The following is a 22389-nucleotide window of genomic DNA, read 5'->3' on the forward strand; positions in this document are numbered from 1 at the left end:
TGTGTGTGTTGACTCTTCATGCTCATACAGTCAAAGTACAAAAGTAAAATATCAGGTAAAGTTAGGAAATGAAGCCACCTGCAGGTGTGTGAAGCAGCAGGTAAACCAGTGACAGATGATTGTTTTAAAGCGGCTCGTTAATAAAAAGAAAATGAATATTACTGGTTTTTAACTGGTTTTACAGTCATTGCACCTGACTGACTGGTTAAACTCTCTCTGTGATCCCAGAGTTTCTTCCTCACCTGCTCAAAGAGCATCATGGCGAACTTCTGGTGGGGGATGCAGTGTCTGGCTGTGCAGATGTCTTCTTTGGTCTCGTCTGCGATGTGGAAGTGGATCCTCATCAGGATGTTTTCCTGCACAGACGCAGAAGTGAAGCCTGAGCTTAGATAATCGAGTGAACGCGGCGAGGGCCCGCGGGCACGCCCGAGCTACTGAAACGCTGGTTCTGATTGGTCAAAGTGTAATCTCTACTGTAACACTGATCAAGCGCTGCAGCGCCTCCAGAGTTTGTGTGTCATCGTCTTACGAAGCACTCCGCAGCGTCGTCCATGATGCCGAGCTGAAACCGCTGCTTGTCCTGGAAGGTTTTGGCGAGCGCGCTGCGGAGCGCGTCGGACGGCAAAACTTTGTCGCTGCTGTACTGGAACTGAGCAAAGATGCTCTGTGGAATGGAGAGGTCAGGGGTCAGTGAGAGGAGGGACCGGGGTCAGGGGTTGAGGGTCAGGTTTGGAGAGGTTCTCACCTTAAGAGCGCAGAAAATGCACGAGTCCTCCATGCACTTATGGGTGGTCAGCTGACGGAAACTGCGGCGGAAGATGTCGAGGTGCCAGAGGACCTGAGAGGAGGAAAAACAAGTTTTAAAACGAAACAACGCAGGGGAGCATTCTGGGAAACGGAGTCAGAGCTTCACCTCAGCAGCACAAGTCCTTACTGACGGTGTGTCTCTGTGCTGCTGCTCTAACTCCACCAAACACATCGCCACACCTGTCAGCCAATCACCTGTCAGCACGAACCAACAGCCAGTGCTGTCCTGACCAATCAGAGAGCGGGCTTAGTGACCTGAGGAGTTGCAGAAGCAAAAGTAAAGTCTGTGTGTCAGACCAAGTTCGTCAGCATCTCCGTCTGCTGCAGGAAACCGTCTGCACCGCGTGATGAAGACGTCTGCGGCGCGATGATGGGAGCTGGCGTGAGCGTGCCCAGAGGACAAACTGTGCAGCTGTATGTGTGCGCATGACTGACAGGAAGAGAAAACACGACGCTGCACGTGTCACAGACAGCAAACATCAGCTCGCCGCTCAGTTTCACTGCAGACTTTATAAAAGCTCGTTTAGCAGATCTCAGTGACTCACGCTGACCAGGATCAGTCATCAGGTGTGAATCACCTGCAGGACACACTCGAGACGGCGGGCGCGTCTTTAAAAACATTCTTTCAGTCAACAATCACCTGAAGACACCAAGAAAAACAACCAGAGAGCGGTGGGCGGGCCGCCTGGGAGACTCATCTTTTTAATCTGTCTGCGAGAACAACACCATCTGCAACTGATTTTCCACAACACCACACATTTAGTTTATTTTTGGCTCTTATTTTGAAAGTTCCGTCAGCACAGCTTTTACCATTTTGTCTTTTCCTCACCAGCTGGCTCGCCGCCGCTCACCACAGAGCCGCTTCTCGCCTCCAGAGACGATCTCGTAAATAAAATGTTTGCAGAGCAGAAACTGCAAACTGAATTATGTAATATTTAATGTAAGAAAGTGCCTCACGCTGCACAAAGTCTGTGAAATACACGCTTTAATTTGAATGCTGGGGTTTCTGCACCTTCACCACATCGAAGCTAAGACGAATTAAAACCTCTGTTGATATCACACAGAAACAAACACTGACAGGAAACTGAATTAGTGGAGCAGAAGCTAAAGACGGCTCCGAGGATTTAAGCCGAGACCAGAAACCATCGAAGCAAACGTGTCAGAGCCGGAGGAAAGACATCAGGACTCGCCGGGTGGATAAGGGCGGAGCTACACCAAAACTCACCAGACTGAGACCGGAGCAGCCGTGAGGGCCGGCGTGGGTTAAAGGGGCATTACGCCGCATTAGCTGAACCCCGCGGAGAAGCCGGGCGCCTCGCCTCCCGCCGAGCAGCAGGAATCCAGACACGGAGGAATTTTTTCATCACTTTACTCATGAGGAGGGTTTTAAAACGATCCGCGGGGGCCCGGAGGGTCGGACAGTTCTGAATCCTGCAGTGTGTGTTTGTGTTTGTCTCAGTGACTGAGACGTGCCTGCAGCCGGGGCCGGCACCGAGCCGCCAACCGCAGAAAGATCCCAGCTGAGCTCGTGATAGAGGAGCAGAAACAGCCAGGCCTAACCACTCAGCCATCTGAAACAGTGAACCAACCATAACCACGGTTTAACCAGTACTATGCTTTAAACTTGCAGGGTTTACATTTAAAGACAGTCCCTGATGGAGGTGTCGACACGGTGATCTGATCCATTCACAACCTCACGACCTGCAGACTTCACATCAAACAGCCTGTGAGAACATGGATGACTTACTTTCATTCACAGTGAGCTGAATCCCTTCATGAAACATTTCACACTAACGCAGGAAATTATCATCAGAACAAACTCGTGCTGCAGACAAATGCTGGTGTGTTTGAAGCACACAGCCGGGTGTCTATTACACCGACACGGGGTGAACAGAAATGTGCTGATCAGGACGATTCAGACGTGATGCTGGGGCTTAAAAGCAGACGGAGAGGCGCTGATCTGATTCACGCTTGGACCTGAGTCCTCAGTGAAACAAACTGCGGCGTCAGCATTTGGCCGTTTGCTTCCTCCTTCCTGTCCCTGCCCCCCCGCTGGCTGCAATATGTCGCTGCGGCCTCCAGCAGGTCGACCAGGTAACAAACAGTCTGTGCAGATCTGCACGCCGAGCACACGTCCCACAGAGGAATCAGCGTTTAGCGCTTTTTTTTGCTTTGAAAGGATAAAATCAGCCTGCAGGACGCAGCAGGAGGAAACATCAACACCTGAGCACAAAGATCAGCCGGACGAGCCGCAGTCGTCACTTAAATCAAAGCCCAAACGGAAACCTGCAGGACGAACAACACGCAAACACAAAGGGTCCACCACAGACTCTACGGGAGCGACACTCAGCTGATAATCAGGAACATCCAATCAAAATCTGAGATGTTCCCTCGGTCCGTTAGTACAGTGACATCACAGCAGCATTTTACTGATGAGGCCATCAAAAAACAGCACAAACACGGTCCAGAGGTCCAGTTCAGGTGAAGCTAGCAGACAGCTAGCAGCTACAGCCACCTGTGTCACCATCCACCTGTCAGCCAAAGAGGCCACGCCCCTAATAATGCTAACTTTAATACAATTTAAACACATGCTGTGAGGGGGAATTATCGCTAGGGAACAATCAGTGTGCGTATCAGGTTATGAATGCTGGAAAGATTTAACATTGGAGTCAATGGGGACAGACTCACTGAATTTCCAGGATCAACAACTGAAGAAGTTTGATGTTTGCAGCCTGAAGCCTTTAAAAAATGAGCTCTGTGGTGTTTTACATGCTGTGTTCTTACACCTGTGCTGCTCATACTACACATGCATGATAACATCAACTCACACGTGAGTGACCAAAGTAAAATAAAGTCAGAGTGTGCGAGGCTTTCTTGGAGGTGGATGTTCTGAGCAGCAGCAGGAGGATGATGATATTGATGGAGTGTGAGCAGCTGCTTGTTACTGCGATCTTCTTCCTCTTCACTTTGCCTTCATCACATCGAAGCCTCTGTGCGTCCCGTCAGTACTGATGTCTCTCCGATCCGCCACCTACTCAGCTCGGCGCCCCACAGGCTCGCTCCGTTTGATCCGTTACGGTTTGACGTGACCGGGCGGACGGACAGCTGCAGGGTCCAAAAGGTGCAGGAGTCAGGAGGAAGCATGTGTTCATGGTCGGACGGACACCTGAGGCAGGTCGTTACCTCAGACTCTTTGATGTTGATCCAAGAAGTCGGAGCTCCAGTTTTGCCTTTCGGAATTCTGGGACTCATGGGTGTGTGAGAAACCGGAATATAATGATGAGCAGCAGCTTTGTTCACATGATGTCGCACACCTGCAAAGGTGCGTGTGTTTGTGTGGTGACCTCTGACCTGTGCCGCTCAGCCTCTAAGCTCATAACGAGCGGCGTTACTTCAGCAGCACAGACCGCCAGCCTCACCACGAGGGGTTAATGAGTCAGCCTGTTTACACCGATAATTACCACCCTCCCTCCTCCACCCTCCCCCTCCCGATGAGTCATTAACGAGCGCTGCCTTCAGTCTGGGAGGCGACGCTGCTGCACGCGTTCATTACAGCCTCACTCAAAGAAGCGGCGCAGATCAGCCGGGCTGTTATTAGAGAGGGTGTGTCGGACGGCGGACCCGTGTTGTTTACCTGCTGCAGTGCCAGCTGACTGGCTCAAAGGCACTGTGGCCAAAGTGCAAGGCTGTGCAGCGGCGAGCATTTTAAGAGACAGGGCGTCACGACGGGACGGCGAACGGCTCGTCTGGAGGACACGCGCTGACTCACACAGGGTTAAACCAAACCACCGCCAGCGCCATCATGCATTTAGAGCTTAGAGGTCATTCAGTAATGAGCACCGTTCAGACTGTTATTACAGAAGAAACACCGAAAACACACAAACCTCACACGAGCATCTGAGACGGCGCAAACATGTACAACATCTTTAATTCAGCAGATTATGAAGTCGAATAAAGGCATTTAAAGACCAACCATCTGTCTGTCCATCCATCCATCCATCTGTCCATCCATCCATCCATCCATCCATCCATCACCATCTGTCCTCCATCCATCCCTCCATCCATCCAACCATCCATCCATCCATCCATCCATCCATCACCATCGTCCATCCATCCATCCATCCAACCATCTGTCCATCCATCCATCCATCCATCTGTCCATCCATCCATCATCCACCATCTGTCCATCCATCCAACCATCCGTCCATCCATCCATCCATCCATCCATCCATCATCCATCTCCATCCATCCATCATCGTCCATCCATCCACATCCACCCATCCATCCACCCAACCATCCATCCATCCATCCATCCATCCATCCATCCAACCATCAATCCTCCCATCCTCCCATCCATCCATCCATCCTCCCATCTGTCCATCCATCCAACCTCTGTCCATCCATCCATCCAACCATCTGTCCATCCATCCATCCAACCATCCTCCATCCATCCATCACATCCATCCATCCAACCATCTCATCCATCCATCCATCAACCTCCATCCATCCATCATCCACATCCATTCATCCATCCATCCATCCACCATCCGTCCATCCGTCCATCCATCGTCCACTCCATCCACCATCGTCCATCCATCCATCATCCATTCTGTCCATCATCCATCCATCCACATCCTCCATCCTCTCCATCCATCCAACCATCTGTCCATCCATCCATCCATCCAACCATCTCCATCCATCATCCATCCAACCATCCATCCATCCTCCAACCATCCATCAATCCATCCATCCATCCACCCATTCATCCAACCATCCATCCTTCAACTCTTCTGTCCATCCATCCAACCATCTGTCTGTCCATCCATCTGTCCATCCATCCATCTGTCCTCTTCCACTTGTCTTTATTGGGGCCATCACCATGGACAGTGTGTCATGGGGCTAACACAGAGAGACAGACAACCATTCACACTTACAGGCAATTTGAAGTCACCAGTTAACCTAACCCCACTAACTGCACATGTTTGGACTGTGGGAGAACACACAAACTCTACACAGAAAGGCCCCGCCCACATGGTGGCGTAAACTCAGGACCTTCTTGCTGTGAGATGACAGCGACGCATGTGTTTCAGTTCTTCAACGCGGCCTTTAAATTCAACAGGTGTTTTCCTGAGTTTCTTTTCCTGCACAAGACCAACAATAATCATCATCATCATCATCACAGTCTCCACTAAGCATAAGTTGTGAAAAAATGTGAGGCCTGCAATTACTGACTCTGTAAAAATTTGAATTATTTGAAGAATTAAGTCTTTGTACCTTCTGGACGTGTGTGTGTGTGTGCGTGCGTGTGCGTGCGTGTGTGAGAGAGACGCAGTGTGTTCGCTCGCTGTTCTTGATTTAATTGTATGATTTGGAAAAATTGCTTTGTGCTCAGTGCGTTGTTTGCGTGCCCCCCTGTGCGTGCTTTGTGGTGTGCTTGTGTGTTCTGCGATGCAGTGTGCTTGTGCGGGTTTGAGAGAAAGAGACGCACAGAGCTCAGCGCTGTCTGAGCAGCTCGTTTTGTAATTTAATGCTGTTGAAAATAAGCGTTACACATAGGAAACATCTGACTTCTGAGTCACTGATTCCACAGAAAGTAACACACACACACACACATCTGTTGTGCAAAGCTAAAATAACAGGGACGTATCAGACGTCCTTGAGGAGATCTGACATGATGTCACAGACTCATCCCAATACCCCTGTGACACCTGAGCTGTTTTAAACTGGGCATAAACACGTACTGTTTAGCTCAGAATATTAAGTAAACTGCACAGTGAGCACGTTCGAAACAGACTAACAACACAAAGTACAATACGAATATAAATGATACTCCTTTTAACAGCTTATACTTTCTATGTTAACATTTTCACAGGATTAATACAGTGCTCTGATAATGTCAGTGTGTGTGTGTGTGTGTGTGTGTGTGTGTGTGTGTGTGTGTGTGTGTGTGTGTGTGTGTGTGTGTGTGTGTGTGAGCCTGAAAGCTGGGGCCAAAGGTCAGAGCGTGAGGCGGTACCTGCAGAGCGCTGTTCAGGAAGCAGCTGTTCTGTCCCGGCTCGTTGCTCAGCCCTTTGCTGGGAGCGATGGACGTCATGGTGCGAGGTGTCAGGATTCCCTGTGTCCCAGCCCCACCTCCGCCTCCTCCTCCTCCGCTGACACCACTTCCACTGCTGCCTGATGCAAAGTAGTTCCTCTTCCACGACATATTCCCAGTTTGTTCTCGTCCTCGCTCCCTGTAGGGATCAACTTCCTGTCGCGTATTCTCGCTTCAGTGCAGATTGATCCATTTCCTCCAGCCAAGAGGGAGGCGGAGATAAAAAATATCCAGAAACGAAGAACGTGAAGTCAAACAGGAACGTTAGCATCCAATAAAACGTAAAAAACAATAAATCATCTGAACGTTTGACGTGTATCAGTTATCTAAAATGTCTCACTTCAGTTTTTCAGGGAATAAAAGGCTTCACATTCTTAATGAGCATCTGTTTACAGGCTGAATATTCCACACGCACAATTCCCAGCATTCCCAAAACCCTCTGCTGTGTAATCGCAGGATTCCTGCCCTTCTATCCACCCTTCAAACATCAGCAAGAGCAGGTCATCCTCATCGCCGTGGCCACGGGGCTGAGGTCGGACACACACTCAGGTCAGAGGTCAGAGGTCGAGTGCAGGCAGCCAATCGGAACATACCTGCTGGAGAGAAAGAGGACAGGGAGGCTTTAGAGGAGGACTTTATTTACCGTCGCGCTCGTTCATGCTCTGCCTGACTCCCCCATCCTCACACACACCCAACCCTTTGCTCATCACACGCAGAGACAAACGTCTCTGATATTCTGTGTGGACCGATTGAGCCTGGCAGGATGAAGAAACTGAAATGTCTCGAGAGCAGCGCCCAGCTCCAACACATCAACACAAAGGGTGCTGTAAAGCAGTTCGAGGTGCTGCAGCGGACGTGTAACACCCTCCGGATTTAAAACACGTGCACGGTTACTGATGACATCAGCAGAAGCGCAGCAGGGCCCGAGCTGTGTGCAAACTGCAGGAGCAGAGACATGAAGGTGTGCTGGGTAATGACAGGCTGCAAGGCTGCCATTACTCTGTAATAACTGGCCTGTGAAGCTCCTCTAAGACCCCAGACTGAGATAATGTTAGGCCTGTGCAGTGCAGATGCTGTAATGAGGAATCCTCCTCCTCACTGCAGTCACCCCCTCTCCACTCATGCCCACACCTCCCTCGCTCACTCTCGGTATTGTTCCACCACGCAAGATTAAGACAGACGCAGATGTGAAGATATACAGATGTTAGAAAACCAGACATGAGACACAGAAAGAGGTGGAGCCAGGTCGATAAGGGAAACGGGCTCAGATTTGGGCCTAATGACCTTTAACACCACCCTGTCCAGACTGGAACTTTGATTCTGATCACGTCCTCATTGGTTAAACCAGACCCAGGCTAAAGTCTGGGCTTCATCTTTGACCTTTGAGCCTGAAAATGAGCTGCTGTGCTGCCTCGGCCGGGGTTCAGTTTGCTCAGACCTCAAAGGCGTAGATCTGTGAGTCGGCGTCTAGGAGGCCGTTTCCTCTCCTACGCAGCGCTCTTGTGAAACAGATGTGCCACAGCCAGGCGGGTTCGCACATTTAATCATTAACTGTCAGACTCGATGGGCGTTCCGGTGGGCGGAGCGATGCTCCTGAAGCGTTTCCCTCTTTAGCCTCAGCTGTTTCCATGCAAACTGCCCACTAAAGCCAAACACTCACACAGGTTATGAGTCACACGGTGTGCATGTTCAACAGCTCACTGAGCTCAGCACGCGCTCGCCAGCACGCGCTCGCCAGCACGCCTCACACGACCAGCACCACCTGCACCAACCTCCTGGTTCGAAGGATCAATGCAAAGGTTTGGAGCAGGGTTTGGGTTAGGAAAGGGTTACACAACGCAGTGCCTTCTGAAGTGGTGTGTGTCCGTGTGTGTGCCTGTGTTAATCTGCAGGTCAGAGCAGAGGGAGGTGAGGAGGGATTAGCCTGATCAGATGCGTCTGTCTGGTCAGGATTACGCCGTCTGTCTGCGGGTGTTTCTGTGCAGGACCGAGTCTCGGTGTGGACACTTTACCAAAGGAGCCATGACAGGTTCAGAACTGAGACCGGTTTCATAAAGTCCAACTGAGCACAGACTCAGGCGGGCGTTTGAATTCACCTCACTGAGGTCAGAGGTGTTCTCTGTCTGGCTGTAAGCCCGAGGGTTAGAGGGTTAGAGTGAAGCAAACAGCGTGGGCTGCATCATCAACAAACCACTGCTGTGATTTCTGCCTTACAACACGTACAGCTTTGTTTATGATCTAAGAGGGTTCAAATGATTTTAGTGTGGTGAGTGCAAACTAACAGCCTGGATCATTCGACTGCCTCTGCGGCAGTGAAATGTCATTTAAAGGAAAAGAATAAGAGCAAAAGGCAGGCTGAGAGGCAGCGAGGAGCTCATGGAGCTTAAGTAACTCGAGTGAAACTCCGAACGACTCGCCTCACTTCCTGCGCAGAAAACTAAAATGTGACGAGGACCAAACGACACGTTCATGCTGCACGATTTCTAATCCGGTTCTCCCAAACACATCTGGCAAATACATACAGCAGGTAAACCAGCAGGTGGCGCTACAGCTATTATTCAATCCAAGACATTTTTCTCAATGAAAGCGGCTCCAGTGCACTGAGACACACGAGGCACTGAGGGTCGCTGCGCTGTGGACATCCAGGCTGCAGTTCCTCTAACGTCCATCGGAGGCTCCAGCAGGGAGTCAGGCTCACGGCAGAAAGCGTGTGAGTCAGTGAGGGACACAAGTTTGAGTTATCTGATAAATCCTGAGCTGAGGCCGACTAGTGAGGTCTTTGTCAGACACAATTCTTTTCTCAGGCTTAAAAATAATGAAGTGGGCGGAGCTCCGGGCCTACAGGTGATGACAGAGTGATTAATGAAAACTCCAAAGCTGACCAGCAAACAGGTGAAACAAAGAAAACCAATCGTATCGCCCGCTCTAACGCTTTTAGGGTGTTTGGGTTTTTACCTGTAGACTAACTTCCTGTTAGCGATTAGTGGTAGCACAGGTTGGAGGTCATTTCCTCTCCCGGTGAGCGCCGAGGCTGATTTAGTGTAAAACTGGTTATGTAACAAAACGGCAGTCTGTCGCAGAGGCTTTACAGCCACACACAGGCGCACACACAGACACACACACAGCGATATAATCACCTCTAATTCAGCAGGCTGGCTCGGTGCTGCCTGTGCAGCCTGACCGCGGCTGCACTGGGAGCACTGGGCAGAGTGAGGGTGCTGGGATAAAGCCGGGGGGGGGGGGCATCGATTTGATTCGGTCTGTGAGCTCACGCCTTGTTTTCAGACTCGCAGCTCCTCATCAGCGAGCAAAAACAACCAAACCCAGGTTTTTGGTCTCTGAGACTCTTTAAAAACGATTCACCAAATAAACAAAGACCACAATGAAGTTAAGAAACGAACGATGACGTAAATATAAAAACAATAAGACGTGATCAATATTTGGCTGTTTGAGGCTCATTTCAACTTATTAACCTAAAGTCATTTTAAATCTGCTTATACTTATTATGCCAAACATTACATACAATAATACATACAATACAGCTATGTTCTTGTCATTTGATATTGTAATGATTTTAATGCTCATTTTTAATATAAAGTACCATAAAAATAATTGACATGCAGTAACTAGTCGATTGATCATTAAGGCTGCCACAAACGACTATTTTGATAGTCGACTAATCAGATCATCATCCACTGGACGTAAAACGTACAGCTTATTGCACCAGCAGCATCTGCTCTTATATAACTATCATTAGCTTACAGCTTTAAGTGTTTAAGGTCTGTGCTAACTAAAAATAAAGACAAGATGATCGTTTATTAAATTTTAATGAAATTTGCAGATTGTTTCGGTGAAGTTTAATAAACTCCTTGCTATCTAAAATATAACAGGACACCGGAGTAAATTCTCGAGCATCTCACACTTCTGATAATCAGCTGTCTGCTTGACGTTTATTCAGCTGTGTAAAAACTATAACTTTAATCTCAGCCAAACCGATTTACTCAGGAACAAATAAAATACTGAAAAAAGCCAAACAACAACATTTTTAAGTTATCTAAGTGACTCATATATCATGTTTAACCTGAGTAGCGAAAGACGGCGGTGGGTTTGAAAACGATTTGCCGGGAGTCCGGTGTTCTCACGGCTCTAGTGACCTAGCCCCCGGCTAGCTATCGAGCTAGTGGGTAACAGACGTCTCCGAAAACGTCGGAGCGCTTTTGAAAATATGCGGTGTCCTGATAAACTGAGCAGATATTTGAGGTTTACACAGCTACATTCTGCCTGAAAATATGTTAAACGTTTATTTTGTGACCCAGAAAGAATAATAAGAGTAATATTAAAACTAACTAGCTGCCGCCATTGTTGGAAACTGAGCTGGGCTGCGCTATGAATTCTGGGACACAGCTTCTTCTTCTTCGGGGGTTTAACGGCAGCTGGCATCCTTGTACATGCAGTGCTGCCATCTTCTGTTTCAGTCCGTTATTACACTCTTAAATCCTGCTACTTATTCCTGCGTCTTTCAGGATCTTACAAAGCTTCAAACGACGCGTCGACTATTAAACCAGTCGTCGATGATTTTGATAGTCGACTAATCGTGCCAGCCCTATTTATCATATTTGGAATTAAATAATAATAATGATAATAAATAAGCACTAAAAGTTTGTTCTTGAGCTTATTTGATTTTTTAAATGCGATTTATTTTGTCCGCTTCGGTGCTCTGTAGATGGCCTCAGACACAGGCTGTTCCCTTTGCTGTGCCTGGATCTTTGCCCACAGGATGAATCTAATAAACGCTCTGTGATGTTTTCCGGCAGCTGGAACAAATCGATTGAAGCTCGATTCATGTAAAGTGCAGATTCTTGGGTTCTGCGGGACTCCCTGGAGCCTCCGCTCAACATTTATTCATCAAATTAAAGTCAATACTTGTAAAAATGAAACGTGCCAGATGCAGAAAACACTCAATAATGAGGAGGTGACGGACGGCGGTGAGAAGAGGAGGACGACGCGGTTTCTTTAAAGGCGTTTAACGGCAGCCGAGCTTAGATCTGTGCAGATCCCCGCTAAGACGCTCTCCGGGCAGACCCGGCGTCGCTGACCTGCTTGGCAGCTCGTCTGGAGGAAGATTTGGGGACTAATGACTAAAAAGGAGAGCTCATGAATATACAGCTGTCCTTCAGCGCCGCCACGGCCCCAAAATAACTCGGAGAATTTGGGAATGTGGAGCACTTCAATCACTTAATTCCACTCAGTGAAAGGAGGAATTAGCTTTTTGTCGTCTCCCCCGTGAGGCTCTCAGACGAGCTGAGGACGACGGCCTCGGCAGCTCTCAGAGTGGCTGCTTTTTAAACACTAGCAGCAGAAGAAAAGACGCCTGCTGTCACTCCCATGAATTCAAGTCATGTTTTATTCACAATCGGTCCGAAAAATGATGTTTACATGTTGTAATGTCTGCAGGTTTGGCAGCAGAGTGATGCAGACGATGATGTACATCAGCTGCATTAGTGAGTCAGTGCAGGCGTGTGGCTAACGTTAGCGGTGTTTCCTGATTTTAAAGTTGATTAAGAGTGATGCATCGATGCAACTTGATGAAAACACAGATTATTGTCTGTGATGAAAAGAATCCTGTTTCAGTCGAGGGAACCAGAGCGGCACCGATCCGGTGTCTCACAGATGTTTCAGCCAATCACAGGAAGTGAAACGCCAGCATTGACCTGTAACTGAACTACGCTGTGGACACATGACTGCTCACTGCACCACCTTGTGGTGCAAAGTGGTATCACACCAAAGTACAGCACGGCCCTTTGTCCACACTTCAGCTGACATCACTGCGGCTCCTTTCTGCTCACTTTGGAAGGTTTTTAAGTATTTTTAAAGACACATATTTAAAATAAGCAGCCCTAATGACGCCAGCGTTCTCATTTAGCCTGTCATTAGCAACCTGCCAAACTTTGCTGAGACCTGTGAGAGCTTCAGAGGTCACGAGTGGGGTTCTCGCAGACCCACGCTTCCTGCTGGAGAATATTTACAGCTCGTCTCAGGCTTTGAGTTCATTTTAATGATTAAAATCACAGATTTATCATTTTCTTTCAGTTTGTTCATCATTTCCAGGAAGCGCGTCGTAACGCTGGTATTGAAACGTGCGGTACAAACAAACTTTATTATCACTGTTATTATCTGTTTGTGTCTGAGCTGGAAAATCGTTTGACTGCACGTCTGACGTGTTCTTCATTCCCTGATCAAAAATCTACAGATTTCAAGTCTGAATATTTTCCAACAACACTGCAACTTTAGAAGCTGTTACAGATACGACAATAACAGCTCCACGGTTAATTATTCTCTCAGCTCTCACTCACGTGTCTTATCTGCAGTCCGGTGTTGGGATGTCAGCCTCAGATGTAACGATCAGTGATGATGATGATGATGATGCTGCTCTGGTTTCACTTCAGAAACAGGACTTTAAAGCTTCTAACTCACAAACTTTTTCCCATCACACCCTCTTCTCTCAAAGTATTGTTTTAATTTTCACTCTCCACATTCCTCACAGCAGCAGCAGCTCCATCAGTTCAGTGAATCAACAGTAAATCATCCAGACTGGGAGGAGGTCTTCCTCCTCCTCCTGTTCTTTCAGCACATTATTTTCCCATGAATACTGCTGAATAATGTTCTTTAATTTAAACCTCAGTGGCCGCCCCGGCACACTACATAACTCACATTTCCTGCAGGACAGTGAGAGCTGCTGCACCTCCAAAACTTCCCTGAGAGGTGGAGATGCTTCAGCCTGATGGAGCTGCAGTGAAACCAGACCTACAGGTTGTTTTACTCCGATTAAACCTGCTTCTGTTCACGATGATTCATTAAACCACAATCGGTGACCACCCATGTGTGGAACATGAGAGCAGCTAGTTTTGTAGTTTTTGGCTCTGAAATCTCATTTGTTACACGAAAATCTAAGAAACCACTCATTCCATCGCATTTTGTCGCACCGCGCCAAACTCCTTTTAAAAATATGGCACTTTAATGTTTCTTTGCTTGCTAAGCACAGCACACAAGGTAAATAATATTAAAGAAATGCCGTTTTAGAAATCGGGAACAGCGCTTTAATTCGGCTGGTTCAGTTCCAGCCCACACTTACATTTCATAACCAAACAGATCTCTTTAAAAGTCCCAGCCTGTTGTTCCCGGTGATGAAGAGCAGCAAGGATCCACGGATGGAGTTGGGATCGATGACATAAAGATGGGGACCGGTGTGTACGCGGTGTGTGAGTGACCCCGACACACGGAGTCGGGATCAAACCCGAAACGTGCGCAGAAGCAGCGTAGCAGTGCGGCGGAAAACCCGCAGTTTTTAACCGGAGTCCGGCGCGCCGCCGGGGCTACATTACATCACTTCTAGCAAACTTCACGGGAGAACAATGAGGGCGAAGCAGCTTCGGCGGGCCGGGCTGACCCGGGCACAGCCTCCAGCTGGCAGCACGGACTCCGGCCGGACGGGGAGCCCGGCAGCGCCAGCGGGTCCCGGTTGTGCCCGGTACCGACAGCCTGGTGACACTGCTGCGTTCCGAGGCTCGAGTTGAACACGCAGGCGAGAAAGCGGAAACACGGAGGCATGAAAGGAGCTCACCTGTGGCCGGAGCAGCGAGGCAGAGCCCGGGGGAAGGCGGCCGGCGTGTCCGGGGAAGGAGCGGCGGCGGAGGTTATTGTGTTTGAAGCGGCAGGACGGAGGGGGAGGGGTTACTACCTGCAGCATGGGGCGCGAGCACCAGCGCGTGCGCCGGTGCGATGGTGTGTGAGCACGTGAGCGCGTGCGTGCGTATGAGACGGAGGCTTCCGAGGACTGCTGCTGCTCCTCAGGGTGATTCAAGTAAAAGTCAAGCAAAGGTCCTTTACTGAACCGGGAAAAACACCGGAACTAAGCTCCGTTGGTCACGCTCATGTGTGTTACACCTGCAGTAAAACACGTCACAAAGTGTGCACGCTCAGCCGCTGAGCCAGCATTACCTGTATATAAAAGATGGACATTTTTGCTGCCAAGACAGAAGAGCCCTGTTAGGACGAGAGGGTGGAGTTACAGACACTGATAGGTCTGTAGTACGGTGACCTCACAGCAGCCATGTTATTGGTCACACAGGCTGTATCCCTATTCAGGGTCTGCAGCCTTAAAGGCCGCATTTTAAGGCCGATTACGTCACCGCGACGCAACAAAGGCTGTCCCAATCCAAAGGCTGCTCGAAATGCGGCCCTCAAATGCGTCCTTCATTTCCCTGAATTTTAAGGACGTGGCGGTGTAGACTTCGTGGCCCAACATATCCCAGAATGCATAGCGCGGCGGTGGGTGTGGATAATTTTGCCGAAAAAAACGGCAGATGAGGGGCACCTGAAGAGTACACTTTAAGTACTGAATATGATGTCACTTATTGATGTGCAAATGTTTAATAACGAAGAACATTAAAACATTCCTGTTGGCCACATGTCGGCAAAGTCATGTGACATTAGTGACGTTTGTACTAACTTGGTTTTAAAGCCTTTACTTTAAAATATACGTCGTTCAATAGCTGAGCTCAATCTTACAGAGAATGATCAAAGCTCGTGTAGAAACAAACAAATGAACAAAAGATTTTCTCCTTCATTTCTGTCAAACAAAGCTGTATGACACGTTTCCAGCTGTTAGTATCATGGTTGCTAGGCAACCTGGGCAGCGCAGCGGAGGCTAGACCGTCCCATTTCACAAGCCTCGCACTTCCGGCCTTAGCGGTCTTTAAGTACGCGGCCCTTGAGGATCGTTGAAGCTGCAGACCCTGAATTGGGATACAGCCATTATGTCATTAAAAAGGCTCCATCAGCACAAACACAAAGCTAGCAGCTACAGCTGTCTGTGTCACCATCCACTTGTCAGTCACAGAGGCCACGCCCCTAATAGTCATTTGTCTCTGCCTCCTGAAACGAACCCCTGATAAACTGTTAGTCTCTGTTCTCCACTATGTAAAACTGTGTCATCTGCATATAGAGGTACTCTCCTTCTCTACGTTCCTCTTTGACTTCCTCTTATCGCGTAACAAACTTTAATATAGCTGTAATTAAGGTGGAAATGATCATTTGTGTATCAGGCTGTAAACATTTCTCATGTGAAGTTTTAACATGAGTCTATGGGGGCTGACTCATGCTGGAGCCTCTGCTGGACACTAGAGGAACTGCAGCTTTTGGGCCTAGAGCACTGATGCTTTAAAGTTATCGTTTCGCCCCCCAAACGTCCTCGGGTGTGTATATCTAACATTTTTTCTCCCTCACTCTCACTAAGTAACATGCAAGCAGCTTGTATAATGACGTTTTTTCTGAAGTATGCTTTTACAGTAAATCTCTGGTACCGCCCGTTTCTTTGATCCAACATGTAAGAGCGGCTAAGGGACATTTGTTGTGTTTTTAAAAAATGATGAATGTTTTTGTGCTAAATGTGTCCTAACACTGGACCCTTTAGGATATATTTAAAATAAACACATGGATTTACTGTGAGATTAGGTGAATTCAGTATGATCACATTTAAATAAAGTCATGAGCTTATCAGCACAGTTGTATCTGAAAACAAGTGACTAATCTGGGAGTGTGATGGTGAAAATAAAGACCTGCAAGCTGACTGTGCAGCACGCAGCAGTGCTGAAGTCATCAGCCGACCGTGTGTGTGTGTGTGTGTGTGTGTGTGTGAGGCTCTATCGATGAGGTTATTGATCACATTCGGAGCACAGGAGGACACTTTGGGCTCAGCTCTGACTGCAGGAGCTGCACAGGGCTCATGATGCGCACGTTTAAACCATCATTCATGGTTTTAATAAGTAAAAGTCCTTTCTTTTCCTTGAGTCGGCACACACACTGACATGGACAGATGAAGAAAATGTGGGGCCCGGGCACAGCCATAGCAACCCCCCCACACATACACACACCCCACCTATCTGTGAGAATACAGAGTTAAGACCTTCACTGGAAAGGGCATAAAACAACTTGTTCTTATTTTTGTCCATTTTTAGTGAAGTTAAAAATCTTCGGTTCCTAATGAATTTGGAGAAACAGGGAAAGAAGAAAGACCCAGAAAACACATTAAAATGCTGCCCCCTGGTGGTGAAAAAGCAGAGGGTTCTTACCAAACTGCAGCTGGAGATGATTTTAATGACACATTTACTGCTGTAGCTTTGTCTATAACAATCCAGCATCATAGATATTCAGTGATGTCAAACATAAGGCCCGGGGACCAGAACTGGTCCTGCACAGACCCCTATGTGGCCCACTGGGCAGTTTTGGAAAATATGAAGCATGGCACAGATTTTGGGCTTGTAACTGAGAGCTCCACCGTGGCTGTTCACACTTCATGACCAAAGTAGTGAAGGAGCAGAAAAATCAGTCAAATAAATGAGAGAAAAATCCTGTTTTTGATTTTCGACTGTGCGTTGCTCACCGTGGCCCACATCTCAACAGATTTAGAATTTTTTATTTGCTAAATATGATAACACAGCAAATAGATTAAAACTGGATTTTCCACAGTTTGTTATATTTTCAGCCTGACTTTTATACTGAAAGGGTCACTCCCAGACCTCATACAGCTGCTCACATGGAAACAAATGAAACCGCAGCAAAACAAAATTAATTTATGGTTTTTATGTCACAGAGAAAATTGAAGCTGAGTGACTTTATGAGTGGAAACAGCTGCAGTCCAGAAACAACAGCAGCAGCACTCGATGAACCCCAGGGAACACCGGCCCAGAGAAACGATGCTCATAGAACACAGTCATTAGAGAATCGTTTAATATCAGAACGTAAAGACTTGTTTCTTCTTGCAGAGGATCTGCTGCAGCCACGGTAAAAACAGGAGGAGGGCCGAGCAGTAAGTCCACGCTGTTTAATGAAATAACAGGAGCGGCTCGGCTCATGTTTGGGTGGAGAACACGTCTGAACCGCAGTGCAGCCTCAAACATTCCTCTGCTGGGAGGAATCCGCCTGGCTCTCGTTAAACTGGGCTGAACCGGAGCGCAGCAGCAGACGCTTCACGCTCGTTTGTTTGCTTCTGACTTTTTAATTAAAAGCAGACGATGTCAGTGTGAACGTGCCAAAAGACTCTCCGCTGCCTCTCTTTCTTTCTTCTGCAGTTTCTATTCTTTAAAGTATTAAAGAGACTCTCGGGAAAGTGGAAGCACCTTAAAGCTGCAGTCTTTTTGATGGCCAGCAGGGGGCGATCTCTGAGCTCGCTCAACTCTTTAATCTCGATTCACGTCTGACTGAATCAGGTTAGGAGGAGGGTGGTTTTCCACCCAGAGGGAGGCAGAGTGAGCGGTACAGAGGTCAAAGGTCACAGCACACAGACAACAGTGGTTAGAGGGAGTGTGTGGTTAAAGTGGACAGACGCCATGTTTTTACTGTCAAATGTGAGAGCTGGGCCTTTAAACCGCGAACACGTAAAATCTGTGAATCTTCTAATGCAGCTGTTCACAGGACTAATTAACAGCTCTCACCAATCAGATCGCTGCATTCAGCAACAAGAGTGCTCAGAATGCATCCCGGTACTTAATCACTGGCACTTTTCTGAACCAGCCTTTCTGACAAACAACCTCAACATAAACCGACCAAATCAGATCAGGAGGCGGGCTGTGTCAGCCGATGTTTTACTTCAGAGGTGCAAAGCATGATGACTGTGAGCTCAGGACTCACAGCTTAAATCACAGCGTGGGGGAACAGCCAAGCTGATCTCAGATCAGTCTAACTGCACTGACGGGATATTTCCACTGGTGGAAACTGTCCAGCCTGTTTCTGAAGCTCCTGCTGAGATGTTCCACTGCTGAGTGACGCTTATCGCCACCAGCTGTGTTTATCCACGCCAAAAAAAGGCACAGTGTCCTCCGAGGGCTGCCACATCAGTCTAAAGTTATCTTCTCGTTCCTGTGTTTCACTGTCCTGCTACAGGCGGTAACAAGTGTCAGTGACCAGGTTTCAGCTCATTTACACACAGCGTGTTCATCAGAGAGCGCTGGCACAGATTTATACTGTTTCTGTTTGAGCCTGAGAGCTTCAGCAACAACGTCAAAGAACAAAGGATGGAAATCTGAAAACAGAGCACACACGATGGGGTCCAACATGGGACAGGGCTGTAAAGTTTCATTGGTTTAACAGCCTGAAGTGTGTGCCTACAGGGCTGGAAACGCTGCAGTTCCTCTAACATCCAGCAGAGGCAGCAGTGAGTCATAGACTCCCATGTTAAAACTTTCCAGCAGAAATAAACATGTTTACAGCCTGATACACAAACTGTTTGATCCCTGTAGATACTTTCACCTGTATTTTATTTTACTCAAGTTTTTAAATTGGATTAAGGCTTAAAGTTTGCAATGTTAGGGGGCGTGGCCACTATGACTGACAGGTAGATGGTGACACAAGCTGTATCCAAATTCAGAGGCTGCGTCCTCCTCAGGACCCAGCCTTCGCGTTCTACGTGGGCCGGGTCCTTTGAAGACTGAGAAGGCTGGAAGCGTGAGGCTGTGAAATGTGACAGTCTGGCCTTCAGATCTGCGTCAGCGCTGTCTCTGTGGAGTTTAATAAACTCGGCTGTCTGCTCCTTGCTATCTAAAATATAACAGGACACTGGAGTAAACTCTCGACCGTCTCACACTTCTGATGATCAATCAGCTGTCTGCTTGACGTTTATTCAGCTGTGTGAAAACTAGAACTTTAATCTCAGCCAAACCAATTTACTCAGGAACAAATCAAACACTGAAAAGTTATCCAAGTGACTTATATATCATGGTGTCTGACAACGATGTGCCGGGAGTTCGCTGTTCTCGCCCCGGTCAGCTATCGAGCTAGTGGGTAACAGACGTCTCCGAAAATGTCGGAGCGCTTTTGCAAATATGCGGTGTCCTGACAAACCGAGCTGATATTTGAGGTTTACACAGCTACATTCTCTCCTGAAAATGTCTTAAAACTTTATTTTGTGACCCAGAAAGAATAATAAGAGTAATATTAAAACTAAGTAGCTGCCGCCATTGTTGGAAACAGGAATTGAGTTGCGCTATGAATTCTGGGATATGGTGGGCCACGAGGAATACAACCGACCCATCCTTCAAGTCTGGGGAAAAGGCTGAATTTGGAGGCGTCTATGAATTTGAACAGCCTTCGCCGCGTTGCTGTGATGTAATCGGCCTACAAATGTGGCCTCAGGAGGATGCGGCCTTTAAACACACACACACAGACCTATCAGAGGTTTGTTCCTATGCAGTTTGGGTGTTTTGACCTTCACTTGGCTTTTCCTCCAATGACCCTGACGAGAAGCCAGCTACACAAACTGTTTCGGCCTCTACAGATAATTTCTTGCTTCACGGGAGGACACAGGAAGGAGCTATTCTGCTTTTGACGTTTTACAGTGTCTCAGCTTTTTGGGAAAACGCAGTTGTGAGTTCAACCACCTGTTCACTCATTTCAGAGTTTAATATTCATGCAAACACCACTTTATATTCACCAGAAAATAAGCTCATTTTTTCATGCATCACTGCTGCAAAAATCTCCACTGCCTGCAGAATGAGACGTCTAATGTGACGTTCTGCAGTTCACAAACAAGCCAGTTTGTTTATTTCCTGTGGTTTCTTCATGCCGGCGTGCTACTGTTGGACCGCGGGCGCCATCCAACGTGTTTTCAAACACTGTGAGTCACTTCCATCGCCTCACACACTGCAATCTGACAGCAACCATCCCTCCCTGAATCTGAGATGATGAACAAAGCGCTCGCTGAAGTGAGAAAGATTCCAGCATAAAGAGTCTGCGCACACACACACACACACACACACACACACACACACACACACACACACACACACACACACACACACACACTGCAGCTGCTTGTGTTTACTGGGCCACAGAACAGCTTCAACAATCACAGTCACTCCAACACCTGTCTCTGCAGGAGAAGTCAGGACTGCTCTTTGCTAACAAACTTCTGCAGCGTAGCTGGGGTTGGTACGGTGGCCCTGAGAGGTCAAATACACCACAGCCTAACAAAACAACACAATGCAAATAGAAAAGAAGCCCACAGAAGTTTTAAAAAGTCAGGAAACAAAACAGAAACAAAGGAAGTGTTTTTGGGAGGCAGAAAAGTGACAGAACAGCTAACAGTGAACAGTATATAAGTTATGATATGAAAACACACATTACTGCATCCTTTCCTCCCTCACAGCACCAGTGGAAGCCACTGGTTCATCACAGACACACTTAAAGGAAGCATGGGATGCTTCTTTTAAGTGCCTCCTGGGTTCAAATCCCAGCAGTGCCTTCCTCCCTACCAATATCATTACCTTCCATTAAAGACTGCTGATGGCGGGAAGCATTGGGCGTTATGCTTTCTCTCCTTCGTTTCCAAGAAGAGGACACAATGAAGATTTAGACATGCCCAAGACATCAATATTGGGTGAACAACCCTCAGAAGCTCCACTAGCGGTTTAATGCCGGGGACCCTCCAGCATTTGTTCTAGAACTGAAGAAGCTTCTCGGATCGGGTGCAAAGAAGTTTTTAAAGCTCTCAAGAGTACCGTGAGGTGGATAACTGAGGACATACAAAGACTTTCCTAACTGCATGATGGATGCAGATGTGACACCACGCTGCTATCACCTTGTTGCAGATGCATCCATCATGCAGTTGATGCAGATGGTTTCGAATGGAGAGCCCAAAGGCACTGCTTGGACTTGAACTCAGAGCTCCTGTTGACCAGCTCAGCCACAGCGCCTCCTTGAGGCTTCAGGGCTCCTTCTGAAGGTGGGTGGAGGTGCTGTGGTTCTGTCGGTGGCTATCAGGGTCAGCATTGAATCACAGTCTGAACCACTGCTAGAACTTTTCACAGACTTTATGGAAACCTCCAGCTTCACCCAGGTGCTGCACGATGATGGAACATGTCTGAAAGCCAACCACAGCAGGAGGCGCTGTGGCTTAGCTGGTCAAAGCACCTGTCTAGTAAACAGGAGATCCTGGGTTCAAGTCCCAGCAGTGCCTTGCAATTCGTGGTACCATTACATTAAAGTTTGCTGAAGGTGCTGTGGTTCAAGTTTTTCCTGTTTCATTTGTAAGAAGAGGAGAGGTTAGACATCAGTGCAAAGGCACTGCTGGGATTTGAACCCTAGCAGGTGTTTTAACCAGCTAAGCAAAACTCTCTAAATATAAAGAAGAGGAGAGGGGGAAGGCAGTGAGAGAGAAGGAGAGGCGAGAGTCGGGATTCGTTTCCTTCTCTTAGCTGATCTGAAAATGCTTTCATAACATTCATAAATGCTGCAATACAACAACAGGCATGACTGAAACTGAACACGAGCTGGTCCCGTTAACCAAGCTCATAAGGCAACATCTGGATTAAAAGCAGATGTTCTTCCAGCGGTTTGATGTTCAGAGTTCAGCCGTGGGTTTAACAGCCTGTCGCTGAGTGTTGAACACACTTCAGCAGATTATGTTATGGAGCAGCAAACACACTGCTGACAAA

At 47.8% G+C, this 22389-nt stretch overlaps 1 protein-coding gene and 1 non-coding gene across 2 annotated transcripts in view; one reads left to right on the forward strand and one right to left on the reverse strand.

The window, feature by feature from the left end:
• The window catches only part of usp54a (ubiquitin specific peptidase 54a), a gene marked incomplete at its 3' end in the record, with an annotated part of 23288 nt that extends 8000 nt beyond the window's left edge, over positions 1–15288 (reverse strand). The window contains 5 exon segments of the mRNA XM_014340309.2: positions 243–356; positions 530–664; positions 746–838; positions 6824–7497; positions 14523–15288. Coding sequence (XP_014195795.2) covers positions 243–356; positions 530–664; positions 746–838; positions 6824–7012 — 531 coding nt within the window.
• A 6549-nt stretch (positions 15289–21837) lies between these two features.
• trnat-agu lies at positions 21838–21911 on the forward strand. Its single transcript has one exon. It is a non-coding gene; the product is annotated as a tRNA-Thr (tRNA).
• Positions 21912–22389: the final 478 nt, after the last annotated feature.

This window comes from Haplochromis burtoni, unplaced genomic scaffold (assembly GCF_018398535.1).
Source record: "Haplochromis burtoni strain Fernald_Lab_line unplaced genomic scaffold, NCSU_Asbu1 Contig_359, whole genome shotgun sequence".
Classification (NCBI taxonomy): domain Eukaryota; kingdom Metazoa; phylum Chordata; class Actinopteri; order Cichliformes; family Cichlidae; genus Haplochromis; species Haplochromis burtoni.